The 19649-nt window shown below is 20.5% G+C and overlaps 1 protein-coding gene and 1 long non-coding RNA gene across 2 annotated transcripts in view; one reads left to right on the top strand and one right to left on the bottom strand.

The window, feature by feature from the left end:
- The window catches only part of LOC122857572, a 63659-nt gene that overhangs the window by 2956 nt on the left and 41054 nt on the right, over positions 1 to 19649 (bottom strand). Inside the window, exons 5-7 of the long non-coding RNA XR_006374225.1 lie at positions 8157 to 8229; positions 3141 to 3213; positions 818 to 954 (exon numbers count right to left, since the gene is read on the bottom strand). This is a non-coding gene — a long non-coding RNA (uncharacterized LOC122857572). The remainder of the gene's footprint in view (positions 1 to 817; positions 955 to 3140; positions 3214 to 8156; positions 8230 to 19649) is intronic.
- LOC122856429 (PH domain leucine-rich repeat-containing protein phosphatase 2) overlaps positions 16240 to 19649 on the top strand; it is a 40663-nt gene continuing 37253 nt past the window's right edge. Inside the window, exon 1 of the mRNA XM_044158099.1 lies at positions 16240 to 17592. Within this exon, the coding sequence (XP_044014034.1) occupies positions 16354 to 17592 (1239 nt within the window). The 5' untranslated portion in view covers positions 16240 to 16353. The remainder of the gene's footprint in view (positions 17593 to 19649) is intronic.

Below are 19649 nucleotides of genomic sequence, written 5' to 3'. Positions count from 1 at the left end.
GAAAATTTATTCAGTTTATTTTAAACTTTACTAGTATATGCTTTAACCCACATTATTTTATATTAGAAAAGTTTTTTTTTTTTCCCCAATATCAGCAAGAAAATTTAATGTCAATTTTCTTATCCACAATAGTATATTTATCTTTTTTAACACAAAAACTAATTTTATTTTAAGCACTCATCGTAAATCTAGACAAACGAAAAAAAAAATATAGTTAGTTATGCTTCTAAAATATTTGAAATTTTAAATTATCCATACATGAAAATGAATATGCATTTTCACAAGACAAAGATCCATTAGATTAAAGGATCATACACATACTTAAATTTCAACAAGTGTTAAAATATATATATTTATATCTTATTCTTATTCTACTTAATACTACAGAAGATGCACTTGCATACATTATTAAAACAACTTTACTGTGAAATATAACAACTGTTTGTTTGCTTCTTGTTCAATTCAACATAAACATAAATTAAATATATAAACAATATTTACAAATTTATAAAAATAATTAATATTACATTCAAGTATATTCATAATTTTAATCCAATTAAAATTTAATTTACATTGAATGTATATAATAATAATATTAAAAAATATAATCAATATTTTTTATTTAAAAATTTTATACTCTTGTTATTGTCAAGTTATTTTATACTAATAATTATTATTACTGTTGTAAGTAGTGAAATTAAAAATAATAATAAAAATATAGATCAAATTTATTAGGATAATGTTGAAAATGTTGATATATATTTTTAAAATATTTATTAAATTAGCCTAAAGATTAAAAAATAGCTTGTTAATTTACCTTTTTAAATGTTGATAGAGTACCGAAACAAGCTGGTTGTCTATGATGTGGGTCATCTGGTAAATTAGTTGTTGAGAGCAACAAACTATTGGTCAACCCTTCGAGCAAATCATTCTTTAGTGGCGACAATGGAATACCTAGAAAAAAAAAAAAAGGAAAAACCAATTACATTTAAAATAAAATACATGTATTTTGTCTAGGTTTTTTTTTATTCTATTAAAATATATTTTAATTTTTTTTTTTTTTGCTTTATTTGCAGTTTACTTTTGCATGCATTGCGTGAGCAAACTTCGTGCTGTGAATTTTAATCGGATCAACCTTGTTGGCTCAAAAAACAAAAAGAAAATATATTATAATAATAGTAATAACAAAAAAATTATATTAAAATTGTAGTGACTTTTAATATTCGAGTTGATTCTAGATTTCCAAATATATACAAGTTGAATAAAATAAATAATTTAAAAAATATAAATTTTATTCTTTATAGACCTTATTAAAATATTTGTAAAAAAATGTTTACTATTTTTTTTTTTTTTTTTTGTATAAATTAAATTGTGTAAATTATTTAAAATTTTTTAATGAATTGTTTGTTTAAATATTGCTTAGAATATGTGTCAGTTGATTTTTTTGGTCAAATAAATTTCTTATCTAAATTTAGAAAATTTAAAATAATAAAAATATATTTTTCATACCGATTTGCTTTGAATTTTTATTATTATATTATTCAAACAATTTATAAAATCTATTTGCCCCGGATAATAAATCGATATTTTCAAAAAATAAAAATATAAAATGCATTCTTTGTTTATAGATAGAAAAAGGTCTTCTATTTTTTTTTTAAAGTCGTTTGATGAATACCATGCAAGATGCATGTTTCTAAATGGAAAAAAAAAAAATATGGAATGAAAATAATACAAGCCATTTGTCGTTTTAGCATCTTAACCACAGTGTCACACAATGTGAGTCTACAAAAAAAAATATATATATATATAAAAAAAAATCTTTTATCTCAGATGCACTGAGCCAAATGCATTATTATTGTTTTTTTTTTTTATATATATATATTTTTTTATATTTTATTTCAACTTTTTTCCATAGCACCAAATAAAGTAAAGTCACTGGTATATATATACCAAGACTTGTATTATTTTATTTTCATTACATTTACACATTTACACCTGCAGAAAAAAAATTTCAAGAGAAATAAAATTTTTTATACTATTTATTTATTTTTTTTTCTATTACTTTACTTCCATTATCAACTTTTTGATTTTTATTATATTTGTTTTATTATTATTATTATTATTATGCTTTTAAAAAAGAATAATTAATAATTAAATAACATAATAAATATTTGACAATTAATTTTAAAATTATGAATAAAAAAAATTTACATAAATTAAAATTAATGTAATTTAAAATTTTACGACTAAATAAAAAAAAAATGATTAAAACTGTGTTTATATAAATATGTAAAATCTCACGTAAATTTTCAAGTTTACAAAACCTAATCCTTTGACCTACTAAATATACTCTATACAAAACTTTATTTTTTTTTTCCATTAACCATGTATATAATTTAAAATCTCAGTCGTTTGTATTTTTTTAATTTTAAATATTTTTTGTTTTTTCCATAAAAGTAAAATAAAAACAACTGGATAAAAAGATACACTCATAAAAGTAGTAGTATATTTTCAAGAAGCATGTGATGGTCACTACAATTTTAAATTAGTTGAAAAACCAAAGAAATAAAATAAAGAAAAAAATATTTATTTTAAAAGACAAAAACATAATGCTAAAAATAAAATTTTAATTAATTAATTTATTGCATTTATATATTTTAAAAGATTATTGCTTTATAATTCTGTTATTTATTTTTTAATAATTAATATATCAAATAATTAGTATTTTTTTTTAAAGCTATTATAAAAATAAATATTTTTGCCTAAGGGAAAAATCGAGATTACGTCAGACATGAAAATATTATCATCTAATATTTTTAATAAAACATAATTTATTTACATTTTAAATTATTTTTCAACATTAATTTTACGACATGATCATCTATTTTATTATTGAATTTAAATTTCAGTAACATTATAAAAATTTCAATTGACAAAAGTAGAATAGCTAAGTTTTTGGTCAGACGTAAAAATAAAGTTAAAGTAAAATTTATTAATAGATTTAAATAATATTTAAAATAATTCTATTAAATGATCAATAATATTATCATTGGGATTTTAATTAACATTAATTATTTCAAAGGAAAAAATCTGATTATTTAAAATAAAGTTAGATAAATAATAAAAATTATTTGACTCACCATTATTGCAGTTGATGATGGAAATATTAGATTGATTCTGTCTCGGCTTGTCCCATTGTAATTTGTCAATCATCTGCAACAAATAATTAAAATATATAATTAAAATAAAATAATAAACACATAGATTTAATTATTATTAAATTATTTAATGAAAAAAATTTGTCATTTTATTATTGCTTTATAATTCTGTTATTTATTTTTTAAAATTGTAAAGACAAATTATTTGCCAATGTATATCAAGTATATATAACATTCTTTTTATATACCAACAAGCAATTCTTGATCGTAAGCAAGTAAGCAAGCAATCAATTGATACTTGCATTGTGATAGTGGTATTTGACAAATCACAAAATACAATGACAACACATCACACTGGATAACGATGTTATATGTTTACATTATATACACATGACATTTGTATCAATTTATAATCAACTCTAATTGTCTTTGATTCGTTGTTTCATTTTGATGATCGTATAATTTCATCAGAAAATTAAATGGTATAATTACTTTCTCAGAAGTAAAATAATATTGATTTATACTGTAGGTGAATTCAATTAGTTGATTGCATATCACATATTATTTTTAAAAAATACATGTATAAAGTTATTTTGTCTTTTCTTGAAAAGACAAAATTATCAACTCTTTATTTATTTAAAAAAAATGATCTTTAAGTTTGTGGAATATTTTCAAATTAAATATTTAGTTCAATTATACATTGACACACTTGAAGCTAATGAAAATTTATTTTTAAAAATATACATATTATTAAATAAATAAAATTTATAATATGAGAAATTTTTTATTCATTATGGTAAAATAAAAATTTATCAAAGTTAAAACAAACTTATGAAACTTTTATAACAACCTTTAATCAAATCCTAGATAATCCAGTTTTTTACAACTTTAATTCCATTCAGATCAGAATATATTCAACTTGTGTCTCTCAAAGAAAAAACAACAACAACTAAAATCAATACTTATTTATTTTATATAGAAAAACCAATAATAATGATATTATTTAATTATTAAAAACATAAACAAATATTTTGTATTTTATTATTTTAATTATTATATTTATTTTTCGTCTAATCTATATATGATTTTTTGATGATAATCTTTATTAATGGACAACCTATTTCGTTCACGTCAAGCTGAGTAATAAAAAGGATTTTCAAATTTAGCTATAAATTATTTTGGGTCTTTCATAAATATACGTGTCATTCGGTGTATACTACGAAAATGAAGACAAACGTATTTCGATGTCTAATAAGTTACAATTATACGAAATTAATCAATTGTTATTTATATGGACGGTGTACAAAGTTATCCATTACACATATTAACAAGACATAAAAAAAAAAAAAATTAATTTATCATCTGTTATTTAATAGAGAAAATTAAAGAAAATTCTTTACTATTTTTTTTTTTTTTTAAATAAAAAATCATTTTGTTTCTTTTAGAATTAAAAAATATATAAATGATAGTTTTGTTTCTTTTTTTGTTGAGTTAAAATCGAGTCAAATTATGCAAGAAACTTTATGATATGTAAAGATATTTAAATATATTTGAAGCAATTTGTTGGTGAGAGTTGCGATGAGTTTTGTTATATAGCTGTGGTAAATACAATAAATGAATTGTAGACGAACGAGAAAGTACTGAATATTTAAAATATACAAGAAATAAATTTATTTGATATTTTAACTTGAAATAACAAAAATAAACTTACATTTATTTATACAAATAATTATAAATTTAAATTTTTTATAAATTAATATTATTTTGAAATATTGATTTTCAATGGAATATAATTTTTAACATTTTTAAACTATTCATTTTTTTTTTTTTTCTTTTTTGATAACCCTTTTTTGTTCAAAAAATAAACGTAAAGTGTAAAATTTTATTTCTAAGATTTTAAGAACAAAGAACGTCTTTTCCATTAAATTTAAAAAGAAAAATTATTTCAAAGGAAGAAAAGAACAATAACGAAAATTTTCTGTCTATCGTTGAAAATTTATTTCAATGTAAAAAAAAAAAAAGTTTTATATTTTTCAAGAATTTAAAGAATAATATAGAATAGATTATATATTTTTTTTTTTTTATATTATTTCAAGATACTGTGTAGTCAGAGAAATGGAAAAAAAAAAAAAAATTTTTTTTTTACAATATTATATTTATTCCGAGTTGATTTTATTTTATATCAAATTATCATATTATATCTGCAGAATATTTTAAGAAAATATATATATTATCTCGTGCAAAGAAAAATAAACATAGTAGATTATTTTATTTTATAAAATATAAACAAAAGTTAATAAAAAAAAAATAAAAAAAAAACTTATTCAATGCAGCAAAAGGTCACTTTTTCTATATACTTTATTTACCTTTATATAAATATATATATATATTTTTTTCAACAACAGAATCAAGAGTAATTTCCTTTCTCAAGATAGAGAAACTTAGATTAGTACATTTGTCACTCAGCACACAGTGGTAAACCCTCTGATGCTATAGAAAATGGTGATGCATCTTGCCTCGTCTTTCGACATTAATTTTTTTTTTTTTTTTTTTTTTTAACTCACGCTTACTTTACTCTTTGACCCTCATTTTCTCAGTTTCAAGCCCTATGACTTTACGTAAATTTACGACAACGATCATTTTAAAACCACCATCTTCTCAACAACATGAAATAATCATTTGCAAAAAAAAAAAGAAAAAAAAAAAAAGATACTTGTATGGATATTTCTTTATCAACCTATTTACAGGTTTTTTATTTTTTACGATCAACATTTTATGACTGATGATAAGACACCTATAAATAACGATTTTTTAAAACTTATATTACTGACGTAAAAATATTCACGTCATTTTTTATTATCTTTATTATCAAACTATAACATTTTTATGTAAATTGAAATTAAAATAAAAAAAATTTAAATAATTCTTTTTTTCAGATATATAAAAATAAATTTTAAAGAAAAAATATAAAAAATTCATTAATAGTACATTTGTTATATTATAAATAAATGAAAAAAAAATAAAAAAAAATAAAACAAGTGTGCCAGCGTTTACTTAGTAGAATATAAATACGAAAAAAAAAAAAAGGACTAGTGAAGATTAAGCCGTCTACGTGCAATGCCTGAACTTTGAAATCCACTGGATTTTCTGTGACTCAATTTAACCACATGAGAATAAATCTATCGTTATCTCTATGACAACCTGTACAATACCTTGTTTATATATCTAACAGTTTACATCATCATCATCTCGAGTAAATACCCCGGATTTACTTGACATATATTATTTTCAACAACTACTCTGATTTTATTTTTATTTTAAACAATTATCTTTAATAAATTTTAGAATTTTATATAAAATTATTTATTTTTTTTTTTTATTCATTAATTTTTTAATAACGAAAAAAAAAAAAAAAAACAAATCTATTTTTATACTTGATATGTACATTTATATTTAGATATATTTTTTTTTTTTATGATTCATTTTTTATTTATTGCCAGAAAAGCACACAGCTCGTGATTTAAAAGAAGCTTTTTTTGTTTTATTTATTTTTTTGCTTTGAATTTTACGGTTCATGGTATTGATCATCTGCCATGTTTGAAATTTTTTTTACGAAAAAAAAAATGAATGAGATGTATGTCAAAAATGTTGGCAGTTGATTTTGAGAAAAAAAAATAAATAAATAAACTAAATAAAAATATAAAATATTTGACACCTCGTATGTCATAAAATAGACAAGATTTTAACGAAGAATACATAAAGTTTAATTTATCTATCAATGTACAAATTTTTTTTTTTTTTTTTCTTGTTTATTTAAATTAATCTTAATTTGTTCTGATACCTTTTTTTTTTTATTTTGATTTTGATAAAATTTGTCGCGTGACAAGTGATGGTATTTCTTACAATCAGATTTGTTATATCAGCGATTATTTAATTTACTTACGTGGTTGAAAAACCAAAAAAGAAAGAGAATAAAATAATTAAATAAACAAAAAAAAAATATATAAAATGGATCATCCTTTTTGTTGAGGGCTCGCGTGACTCGTTTGTTTTTGGGTGAAGCAAAAATTGTCTGATAAATTACAACGGACATAAGAAGGTTGAATATCATTTGGAGGGCAAAAAGAATGAAGAAAATGAAGTAGAAAGATTGAATGTATAAGGGTAAAAAATATAAAAATAAAATTGAGACTGTAAATTGGTTTAATGTTCTTTGTACAAAAGCAAATTTGTGGTTTAGGTTAGTGGCTATAAATATTTACTGTTTGTAAAAATATTTCAATGAAAAAGTATTCACAATTTATCATTCTGGTCATTAATTTTAATGATTTATAAACTTTATAATACTTTGACTATTTTTTAACTAGAGATATTTTAATATTGTCACTACTGACAAAAAATATTATTATAAAAATTTAGGGACAAATTATTTTCTTCATTGTAATCCCACACTCTTTATAAGAACATTTTAGTATTTATTATAAATAATTCATTAAATTGATAAATAAATTTTTAAATAACTTCATATTGATTAGATAATAAAGATAGTTTAAAACTTGTAAAATAAATAATTATAATTTTTTTTTTTAAGATATTATAAAAATAAATATTTTCGCCCAAGGGAAAAAATCGAGATTACGTCAGACATGAAAATAATATCATCTAATATTTTTAGTAAAACATAATTTATTTAAATTTTAAATTATTTTTCGACATTAATTTTACGACATGATCATCTATTATATTATTGAATTTAAATGTTAATTACATTATGCAAATTACAATTATTGACGGAAGTAGAATAGGTAAGCTTTTGGTCAGACGTAAAAATAAAGTTAAAGTAAAATTTATTAATAGATTTTAATAATATTTGAAATAATTATATTAAACGATCAGTAATATTATTATTGGGATTATAATTAACATTAATTATTTCAAACGAAAAAATCTGATTATTTAAAATAAAGTTAGATAAATAATAAAAATTATTTGACTCACCATTATTGCAGTTGATGATGGAAATATTAGATTGATTCTGTCTCGGCTTGTCCCATTGTAATTTGTCAATCATCTGCAACAAATAATTAAAATATATAATTAAAATAAAATAATAAACACATAGATCTAATTATTATTAACTTATTTACTGAAAAAATTTTGTCGATTTTTAATTTTTTCCAACGTTAATTCGAGCTATAAGTTAGCATAATTTTTAACAAGACATGTAAAAATTAATAATATTATTAAAATATAATTATAAATAAGTAAAATAAGCAAAAAATTAATTATTGTTGATTAATAATCAACAATAATTAATTTTTTGATGATTATTGATACTGTGCACTTTACTATTTTAGTTTTGTGAAAAATATTAAAAATTTCAGTAACACATGTGTTTTATATTGTAATTTTTTTTTTTTCATTTTCCACTGACGTATCTTAAGTTATATTTTTTTTTTGTATTCTTTATGCGCTTACGTTGAATCGAGGAAATTGTTTAGCCTCCGTACAGTCGTAAACCTTGATTGAATTTTCTATACTAGTACCACACTGAATTTATAGTCTCCGATGAATCGTAACCACACCACGAGCAAGAATTGATTACTTGTTTCTCATATATATAAAATTTAAAAATAAATACATCTTGTTTTTTTTTTTATTTTTAGTTTTTACATCAATATAATCTCAATTAATTTAATATTATTTTTCTTTATAAATGCATAAAGATAGTTTATGTGGTCTCAGTTGATTTAATAAATTAACATAGTTTTAAATTAAAGTTTAGCTGTATGATTTGCGAAGTGTTGAAACTAATAATTACATGAGGTTTAATACTAGAATTTGAATGTCTTAAAGTTTTAAAGATACCCGAGGGTGTCATGACTTCATCAACTATGAATTCTAATTAAGTTATGATTCACGTGTTACCATATTTTGACACATTAATAAATTTTTTAAATTAAACATTATATAATTTATCAGATATTTTTTATATTATTATTTATTTTTATTTAGTATTTTAAAATTTATTATTATATTTTTTCACTAGAAATAAATATTTAATTAACAAATTTAATTGGGAAAAATTAATTTTTTATTTTTTTTTTTAATAATAAAAGATGTGTACTTTAATTTCAGAAAAATTTGAAAAAGCTTTTAAAAATATTTAATTCCCTGGATAGACTTGTGTATTTAAAAATGAGTCATTAAAATAATTAACTATTACTATTTGATGTAATTCTATTTTTAAACACATTTATATGTATTTATTATTTCAAAATTCATTATGATTTTTTTTTTTAAATAATACGTAAATATTATATTGATTAAAATATAATTTAAAAATTAAATTCAACTTAAACTATAAAAATAATATTGAAATAGTTAAATCTATAATTAATCAATTACTTTATTTTATTTCGTTATTTTAGTTTATAGAAATTTTGATCATTAGTACTATTCAATAACTTCAACTAAATTCAAACCATAACCATATGTGCAAATTAATACCAAATATACATTCCAATAAAATCAAAGTTTGTAATAATATTCCCACCAATTTATCTAAAATTTACATAACTAATTTTCTAATTACTTTGTTTATATATTAACCAAAATAAATTTTCATAAATCACTGACAAAAGCATTGTCAATAATTCTCGAATACAAATATTAAAAATATAAATTAATAGAAACATATTTGTATATATGAAAATGAATCTAAAATATATGTATAAATTCATGATAAACAAATTTACCAAATTAACAAATAATTAATTTTATGTAATTGTAAATTGTTGTTGGTTTATCGGTTGGAATTATGCCAGTTATTTTTTTATCTCCGAGCAATATGAATGTTTGACCTTGAGAGAATTTTGTGAGCTATTTATAGAGGGGACATTTACTATAAAAGGAAATGGGTTTGGCAACAAAAAAAAACAATAAAATAAAATAAAAGTGTCTGGGTCATTTTAACATTTCACATGTTGTTAAGAGACTCTTGTGTACACTAACTTTTACTAAAATACGATGCTTAATAACTAACAAAATAAAGAAAAACAAAGAAAAATATTTAATACTTTTTTAAATTAATCTATTTTTTGTTTATCATTTAATTTAATTTTTTTAATAATATTTTAGTAGCCAGATAATATTACAATTTTAATAATTAAAATAAATTTAATAATTATTATAATTAGAGATTATCAACAAATTAAGACAAAAGCCATTTAAAACCTTGAATTTTTAAATTAATATATTTATTTTAATGAACAATTGCACTTTGTCATGAAAATTAAATATATACTTTTAAAACAAACTAAATTATTAACTGTTAAAATTAAGTTAAAAACTTTTATAATCATAAATAGTCAACTCTTTGCATTTATCCATTTCATTTACCATAGGGTGAATGTATTATAAATTTATGTGTGTTATTTATATACAAATAATTTTGAATAATGGTGATAACGAATAAGTGCCTATGCATGTCACTGTAAGTATTAATTTTCGTAATAGCACAAAATCGTCAAGTTTGCTTGATTTCTCCGCATAGCAAGTTGCTTTTTTTTTTTTTAAATTTTATTTTTAATTATATTATTTTTGAATTACTTAATTATTTATAATTAAATTAATAAATAAATCTTTATTTTCTTTACAAAGAAAAAAAAATGGAGATAGAAAAATCTAGAATTTTGTGAAAATATTTGAAAGAGATATTCAAGTTGGGTTATTTTTTTCAATTGCCAAATGGAGAAAAAAAAAGGAGAATATTTTTCTTGAGTACCCTATTGGTCTATCAACATTACATAGATGCATATCATAAGAATTTTTCCAATTTATTTTATCCTAAGTGGTTATTACAAAAATAAAACTCTTTACAATATTATTTTTTGAATTTATTTTCTAAAAGATTTTAAAATTTTTAACAGCTAAAATAAATCTTTAAAAAAATTACAAACAATAACAATTTTTAAGACTACAATGAGACAATGTATTCTGAACTTTGGTTTATATCCTTCTAGTAAATTTAATACTACGATGAAAAATTATATAAAAAGACATATGTCAAGTGCCTTATGTCATTTTCTCGGACATGGGAATTGAACTCAAAGATTTTTCCAACAGTACATGGACTATTGTATTTTAACTGACCGGAAGTTAAGGTCGGTTGATTTTAACTTCTAAAAGGGTCTATAAAAAAAACCCCCTTAAAATTATTAAGAATAATTTGTATATTTAAAATATACGTGATTCATATAAACTAAAGTCAACTGATTTTCCATATGGCATTTAAAAAATTATGATACATATCAATTTGAAATTTGACTAACGATATATAAAAAAAAGAAAAAAATTAATGTTAAATTTTTCATTGATTTAACATCAATGTTGTTTGGCTGTATAATATTTTTGTGGTCATACGAATATTCATGATAAATTAAAGTGGTGAATATCGATGAATTCACAATTGAAACAAGTTTTCAATTTCAAGGCAATTATATATTTTAAGAGTCATACAGTCAATACCAAGTCAAGTATATACCAATCAAACATTTTTTTTTTTTTTTTTTTTATTTTTCACTGAAATAATTTTACAATTGCATCACACTCAATGATTTAATCCACTTGAATTTATAGACTTGAAATATTAAATTATTATCTTAAAAAAAAAAATATTAAAACAATAAATTAAATTAACCAGAAAAAAAAAACAATATAGATGTATTATTATTTCTAATATTTAGGTTGATAAGTTTTTTAATTTTTTAAAGGTCAATTGTTTATGTATTTTTAAAAATAAAAATTGCTTTATAATTCATTTATCATTGAACGAAAAAAAAATATTATTATAAATAAAAATGCTCTATTAAAATTTTATAAACATTGAATCTATTGTTTTTTCATATTTTTAGCGTGTATTGCATAAAAAAAAAATTATCGTATTAAATCAATACCAGTACAGTTAAATAATGCAAATATTAAATCATATGTTTCCAAGTATATTTTTTTTTTTTTATAATAATACAACACATGATGTTACGAAAAATTATTTGCTATGACAGGAAATGAATAAATATTCAATACCTAATAGTTAATAGTTTTTTTTCCTTTCATTTTCATTAAGTACAACGTTCATTAAGCAATAACAAAAAAACAACGAGGTAAAGTTTATTATTGCAAAAAAAGGATATTAAGAAAAAAAAATAATAATACGATTATAATAATATATTAAAACTTTTTTTTAATAAGAATAATTTAATATTTAAAATTTTTATTTATTCAGAGTGAATATATAAAGTTTGATTTATCTTTAAAATTAGTAACGACCGACTTATCAATTTTGATTTTCTTGAGGAGCCCTCCGGAAGTTGGGGAGACGAGTAGACCGTAACACCCATGAAGAAAAAAACAACACGAAGAAAATAAATCACAAAAAAATATATAAAAAATTTTTTTATATGGAAAAAAAATATGAAAGAAAAGAAGAAAAAAATTTACAAGTATAAAAAATCCAAAGGGGTTGAGTAATTAAAATGTAATGTGCATTCATTGAACAAAAAAAAAAAACTGCTAAATTGTAACATAAGCTAATGAAAAAAAAAAATTAAAAAAAGAAGGTAATTATAAATTTTTTATTAATAATATAATAAAAATTTTAAATTATAATTTATTAATTTGTACATGAATTCTATATACATATTAATAAATAATTTTTTTCAATATTGATTTTATTTTATTATTATAAATTTAATAAAATTCACACAGTATCTTTATAGTTGCAGGTGACATTCAAGACACAACCCACTTCCGTTTTGAAACGGTTTCTCCTTCAGTAACAACCGGATAACTTAAAAGGGTTTATAAAATAACAATAATATGCAAAATAAAACTTACATATTAATAATAAAATATAAATTTATATATATAGTGTCATCATACTATATATACACTGTCACCCCATAAACTAATTTACATGATGAAAATTTAAATACCATTTTATTATAAAGGTTTTTAGTCTTGATCTCAGTATATATTAAAATACAAACAATTATTATTGTTGTCAGTATAGTTGAGTATTTGTAAAATTCATGACCACACCCGTAACAACCCAACTGAGTCCTTTTGACTGTCCAACACTTTCATTTAAATACATCTATATATATATATAAAATTCAGTGGCTAGGGAGACATGTTAAACACCACAGACATGACACACCTCAGTACATGAACAATTCACTGGCCACTTCCTCATGTCTCGCGTGGGAAAAGAATTGCCATTTTATTCAATAATTTTTTTCTTGTTTTTTAACGTATAAAATTAATTTATGCTTAATATAATTTATCAACTAAAAAATTGTCTATTTTAAATTATTTCCTTTGTAGAATATAGGTATAAACTAAATTTGACATAATTTTTTTTGTTATATAAAATCGATGATTGAGAGTTTGAATAAAAATAATAAAAATAAAGTTAAAATTTTTTAAATTGAATTGAATATATACACTTGAGTTAACAAAAAACGCAAATGTTCGTTAGTAAAAATTTATATTTTAGTCACGTGTATTTGTGTTCCATTAGCGTCGTATAATAAAACCAATGAAAATTGTTAAAATTTATAGTACGAGTAAATTTATAAAAAAAAACCTTTTTTTTTCAATATTTTAATATAAGTTTAAAATTTTTTTTATTAAAAATTAAATGATATAGGTATATATTTCACTTATTATTAAGGGATGATTATACTAGAAAAAAAAAATTAAGAAAATATTTTTTTACTATAATTATAAACAAAAAAATAAATAAATAAAAAACCCAGTAAAATAAAATATATTATTATTATTTATTTATAAGTGAAAAATTGTTGAAAAAAGTAATGAAAAAAAAAATTTTAATTTAAATTCTTTGGATGTGTAGTGTCATTATACAGTGCATCCAAACAGAAAGAGTTTTGAGGGAGCGGAAGTACATCCTTCTCCTACTTTATTTATTTAGTATATAGTTGTTCAATCATCATCCCTACCAAGTTTTTTAAAAAAATTTTAATTTTTAAATATATATGTGCAGGATTATAAATATTGACAAAGGTATCTACGCACATTAATGGGCACGTGGTTTAAAAAATAAAAAAAAAAAAAGACAGATAAAATGTGTATCTATATCGACACTCATCTTTTATTTCTTTTCTCATTTTAATTTATTTTTTTTTTTTCATTATTTTTTTTAATAATATTCCCCCTCGTTTACGCCCAACAGGTAGAGACCGAAGGGGCACAGGTGGCACCCGGCAATGTGATCGTGCGTAAGCCAACGTGTTTTCAGTTTGAATCATTCGTCGCATTTGTTACCACGTAAATTTTTAAATTTTATTTTACTGTAATTTTTATGTTATTATTTATTGTAAAATATATAGTATAATCAATATATTTATAATAAATAAATTGTTAGTTTATAAAAGTGTGTGCTTTTTTTTTTTTTTTCGTGTGAGTGGTTTAAAAATAATTAAATTAGTGTGGTTTATCAATTATTATAATATTGTTACGTGATATAATTGTCAAGTTAAATTATTATTTTTATTTAAAAAAATTAAAAATATCAATCAAAAGAAGAGGATTTTATTCAACTCAAAAGGTAATTTATAAATTTTTATGTAGATTATTTGTTTTTTTTATTTTTATTTTGTAAATTTGAAAAAAAAGTGGGTCAAAAAGAGAATCTTACAGTTTAAATAATATGCACGATGTTGCATATTCATTCGAGTGGAATTATCGCGATGAAAGCGTAAGTTTCCTAAAGACTTTATTTTTCATTTCTTTCAAAAAATTGAAAAACGAAATAATTATACATTTGATAAATTATTTTATTTTTTTTTTAATTGCATAAAAGTTTAATAAAACAAAAAAAAAAACAAATTCATTCAATTTATTCTATAATAATTTTAATAAATAAATAATAAAGATGAAAATTTTTAATTAAAAAATTAAAAAAAAGTAGTTATAAAAAATGAATAAATAAAAAAAAAAAAAAAAGAGTTATATAGATGAAAAGTACCAAGTTCATAATAAAAAAATAAAAAAGTAAAAAAAAAAAAATACTACGTTTTCAAATCACGTCGCAATTCATCTATCCACGCGATCCCCATGAATTTGTGTGAAATTTATCGCTTTATTCGTGAAATTTATATCGGTACGACGTGCACGATAGGTATGTCATGTGTCTCTTTTTTTTTTTTTTTTTCTGTTTTATTTTCATTCCATCATAAAAAATAAAAATTTTCTCTCGCGTCTTTTTGCTTTTTTCCCGAGTTTGAGTCATTCTCGTGAAACGGATTCCAGGAGTGTCGTGGCTATAACCAAACCATCGGAGGTCGTGTTCAATGCTACTACTACTGCGTATATTACTTGTAACTCCCGATTTTTTTTATTTTTTTTTCATTTGACTTACTCATACATCTACTCACAAAATTCAACTCACTTCCCTAACTTGGTTCGATCAACCCTCGTATATTATATATGAAAACATATATGTCAAGTATAAAAACGATGCTTGAATTACAATCAAAATTCATAATATTATTTTTATTATATTTTCATTTATATTATTATATTTTTCTTTCATTAAAAATTTTTCTGTCTACTCACTTATTTATATTTTCTTATTGAATCACGAAAAAATTAAAAAAAAAATTTTTTTAAATATTATTTTTTATAATTAAACTTGACTTTTATTTTTTACAGATTTAATAATAAAAAAAAATCAAAAATTGTTTATTAAAAAATATTAAATATGGTTTTAACAACAATGGAAAATAAAAATGATAATGTAATAAAAAAATTATCATCATTACAATCAAATGAACAAAAAAATAAAACTAAATTTTTTGAAAATAAAATAAAAAATAGTAAAAAAAATTTAATAAATAAATATGATGATGATAAAATTAAATTAAAATTAACAAATCCAGAAACAACAATAAATTGGGAATTAAATGAAAAAATAAGTATAGATAGTGGATCAAATAAAAGCATTGAAATTAAAAAAGATAAAAAAATTAATTTAAAAAATCATGATAATAAAAATACAATTAAATCATTGCCAATAAAAACATTAGATTTATTGAATGTATCTGGTTTTTCTGGTGATAATGAAAATATAATACGTAATGATTCAAAATATAATTATGGTGAATGTACAATGTCACGTAAAAAACGTCAAATAAGAAAAAAAATTGATGATAATATTATTAAAAATAAAACAGGTAATTGTGATTTAACTGGTACAGTTAGAAGAAGATGGATACCAAATAATGAAAAAATTGATGATTCAATAAGTCAAAGATTAGAATTAATTCATGAATTAAATCAAAAAATATTAAAAAATTATGAAAAAATACAATTAAAAAGTAAACAAGGACATGTTAAAACAGTACGTGATAAAATTGAAAATTCAAATGGTACATTAAGAATGACAAGTACACCAAAAAATAGAATTGCATTACAAGATATTAAAGATAATAAAGAACAATTATATTCAGAAATAAAAATTAAAAATAAACAACAAAAACAACAATCATTAAAATCCAAAAAAACAAATAATAATAATAAAAAAATAATTGAAAAAGTTATGATACATAAATGTGATAATGATGAATTAGATAGTAAAAAAAATACATTACCAATATCAACAAGTGATAAACTTGAATCAATTAAAATGAAAAAATCAATGAATATTGCAAAATCAATTATTAATTTTGGTACAAATAATAAAATTAAAAATAAAAATATTGAAATTAATGATAATTTTAGTTTATCAGTTAAACCAGAATTTAATATTGATAATTATCAATTAAATAAAATTCATGATAAAATTAATATACCAATTAAAACAATTATTGATATACCAAATGATGAAAAAAATAAATCAATTGATGAAAATAATAAAATAACACCAAAAAATCCATATTTATCATCAGCCAATAATGATGATAGTAATGACAATGATGAAAAAATAATAAAAAATTTAAATAATGAAGATTTTGATAAAATTGTCAATACAAATGATGAATCAACGAAAAATCTTGAAAAAGAAATACTTGATAATTTAAATGAAACAATTGGTAAATTTGATAATGATAAAAATAGTGTTGATATTTGTGTTGATGAGGGCAGAGGTGAAGATGATGATGATAATTTAAGTGATGATTCGATTAAATTTATAAGTACAAAGTTAAGTTGTAGTAAGGATGAGAGCCATCAAGAAACATTTAATTCCTCTTGGGATTCTGGTGTTGGAATTGATGTTGGAAGTGGTAGTGGATGGGTTAGAATACATACGGGAATTGAGAGTAGTCTTGTCTATCTAACTCTCGATACTACTGCCAAAGATATCTGCAGGGACATGCTTCTTGGCGATGAACTGTCATTGTACATTCAGGTAAGATTTACAAAAAAAAAAAATCAAAAAAAAATCGCATGCATGCTACTTTTATTTTATTTCAAATTAATAATAAAATTTATTATTTTTACTGTGTGTATTATCTAAATTGGAAAAATAAAAAAAAATGTAACAACTTTATTTTCATACATATGAATATTTTCTTTTTTTTTTTTTTTTTTCTTATAAAAATATCTTTGCACACATCAGCAAAAATTTAAAGTAGGGAAAAAAAGAAAAAATTCTTATCAGTTGAATTTTTTATTTTTTGAATAAAATTTAAATTAAATATTCTTATAAAGTTTATATATTATTTTTTTTTAATATTGGTTATATTTTTAGATATAAAAAAGAAAAAAAAAAATATAGATTTTTTTAGAAATTTTTTAGATGTAATTTAAATGAATGATAATGAAATTTTTATTAAGCATTAACTTGGCAGTTAAAATAATTTTAAATGCAATTGACAAAAGTAATAAATCTTAAATTCAAAAAGTGTATATGCAATTTAAGATTTTAAAGCATCGTCAAATACAGATGAGGTACTTGGCACGTTTGCCAGCTATTCATTTTAAAATGTATTCACTTGATTTGTTTTCATTAGAAAGAAAAAATAAAAATAAATAAATAAACAATGAAATAAAAAGATGAAATAATTTATTTCATTGTATACCTATATTTATTTTTTTTTTTTTTTTTTTTTGGATATTATTATCGCAGGTTTATTATTTTAAAAATAGAATAATATAATATTTTCAATATTTGTGTGATAAATTTTAATGATGGATTTTAAAATTTATTACACAATAGAGATGACATTTTGAAGAACCTAATGGCAAAAAAAAAAAAAAATATCCTCACATGTAAACGTAGAATCTAATTACCAATTTGTAAATTTTTTAATTTTTTTGCTATCTCGTCTGAAACAGCTCGTGGAAAGAACTTTTTTGTGTATCTTTTTTTTTCATAAAACAAAAAAAAAAACTAAGCCAACTATACTTTAAGCTAGGAATATATATTCAAAGCAAAAAGCGTTATAGTAATTAAAAAAAATCTCTAATACCCTTAACTCTCTTTAATTACATTTTTAAAAAAATTACAAAGATCATCATCAGGATATTATTATATGTTATGGCAGCTAAACCGATTACTGATAATGTGATAATCAACGAAAATGAGAATATTATTCGAATTGGTAATAACTTAATAATAATCATTATTAAAATTTAAAATAAAGTTCACTTTATCAATATTGTTATCTTTTATTATTTTTTTTACATTTTTAATTTCATTAAAATATAAAATTAAAAATAGTAATAATATTTTTAAACCCGTTTTAATATTTATATTTTTTTTTCATTTGATATTTACTGACCTTATCTATGCTATATTTTATATTTATATTTTTTTTTTTTTAAATTAACAACATCAATAAATTTATTATTTATATAAAAATATCAAAGGTACATGATATATTTATTGTAACTAAAATATTTTTGTATATATGTATTTAAATCGATAAACACATTGTAGTCACATAGAATAAATAAAAAAAAAACATTTTTTCGAGAGGGAAAATGTATGTACACTGCTGTAAATACAAGAGTGTAAATAAAGAGGTTTTATACGTGTGACATATCCAGGGGGGGATCAAATTCATGTGGGATCACGTATAAGAGGATATTCGTTGCCACATTTCCACTGGGAATTTTCGATTCAGATGAATACGTTTTTCAATGTAAGATGATGGTTTTTAAAAGAAAAAATGTCAAAAGTTTAAAAAAAAAAAAAAGTTAATACTCTACGATCAATTATAAAATAAAAAAATAAATTAATAATTATACGCGATTAAGCAAATGCAAATTTAAATAACTTGAAAATTTAATACTCTAAACGATGGAAAAGGAGTTTGGTCGTCTAAAAATTAAAATAGATTACATAAAAAAATTGTCAAACTTACCGATATTGTAGATGATGATGAAAAAGCCTCGATTGGAAAAAAATCCACTCAGTAATTATTTTTGTAAATACTTAATTTATTTATATAAAAATTAAAA

This window comes from Aphidius gifuensis, linkage group LG1, assembly GCF_014905175.1.
Source record: "Aphidius gifuensis isolate YNYX2018 linkage group LG1, ASM1490517v1, whole genome shotgun sequence".
NCBI classification, from domain to species: Eukaryota; Metazoa; Arthropoda; class Insecta; order Hymenoptera; family Braconidae; genus Aphidius; species Aphidius gifuensis.
Note: the sequence above shows the minus strand (reverse complement) of the source record. Positions and strands in the feature narration are given on the sequence as shown.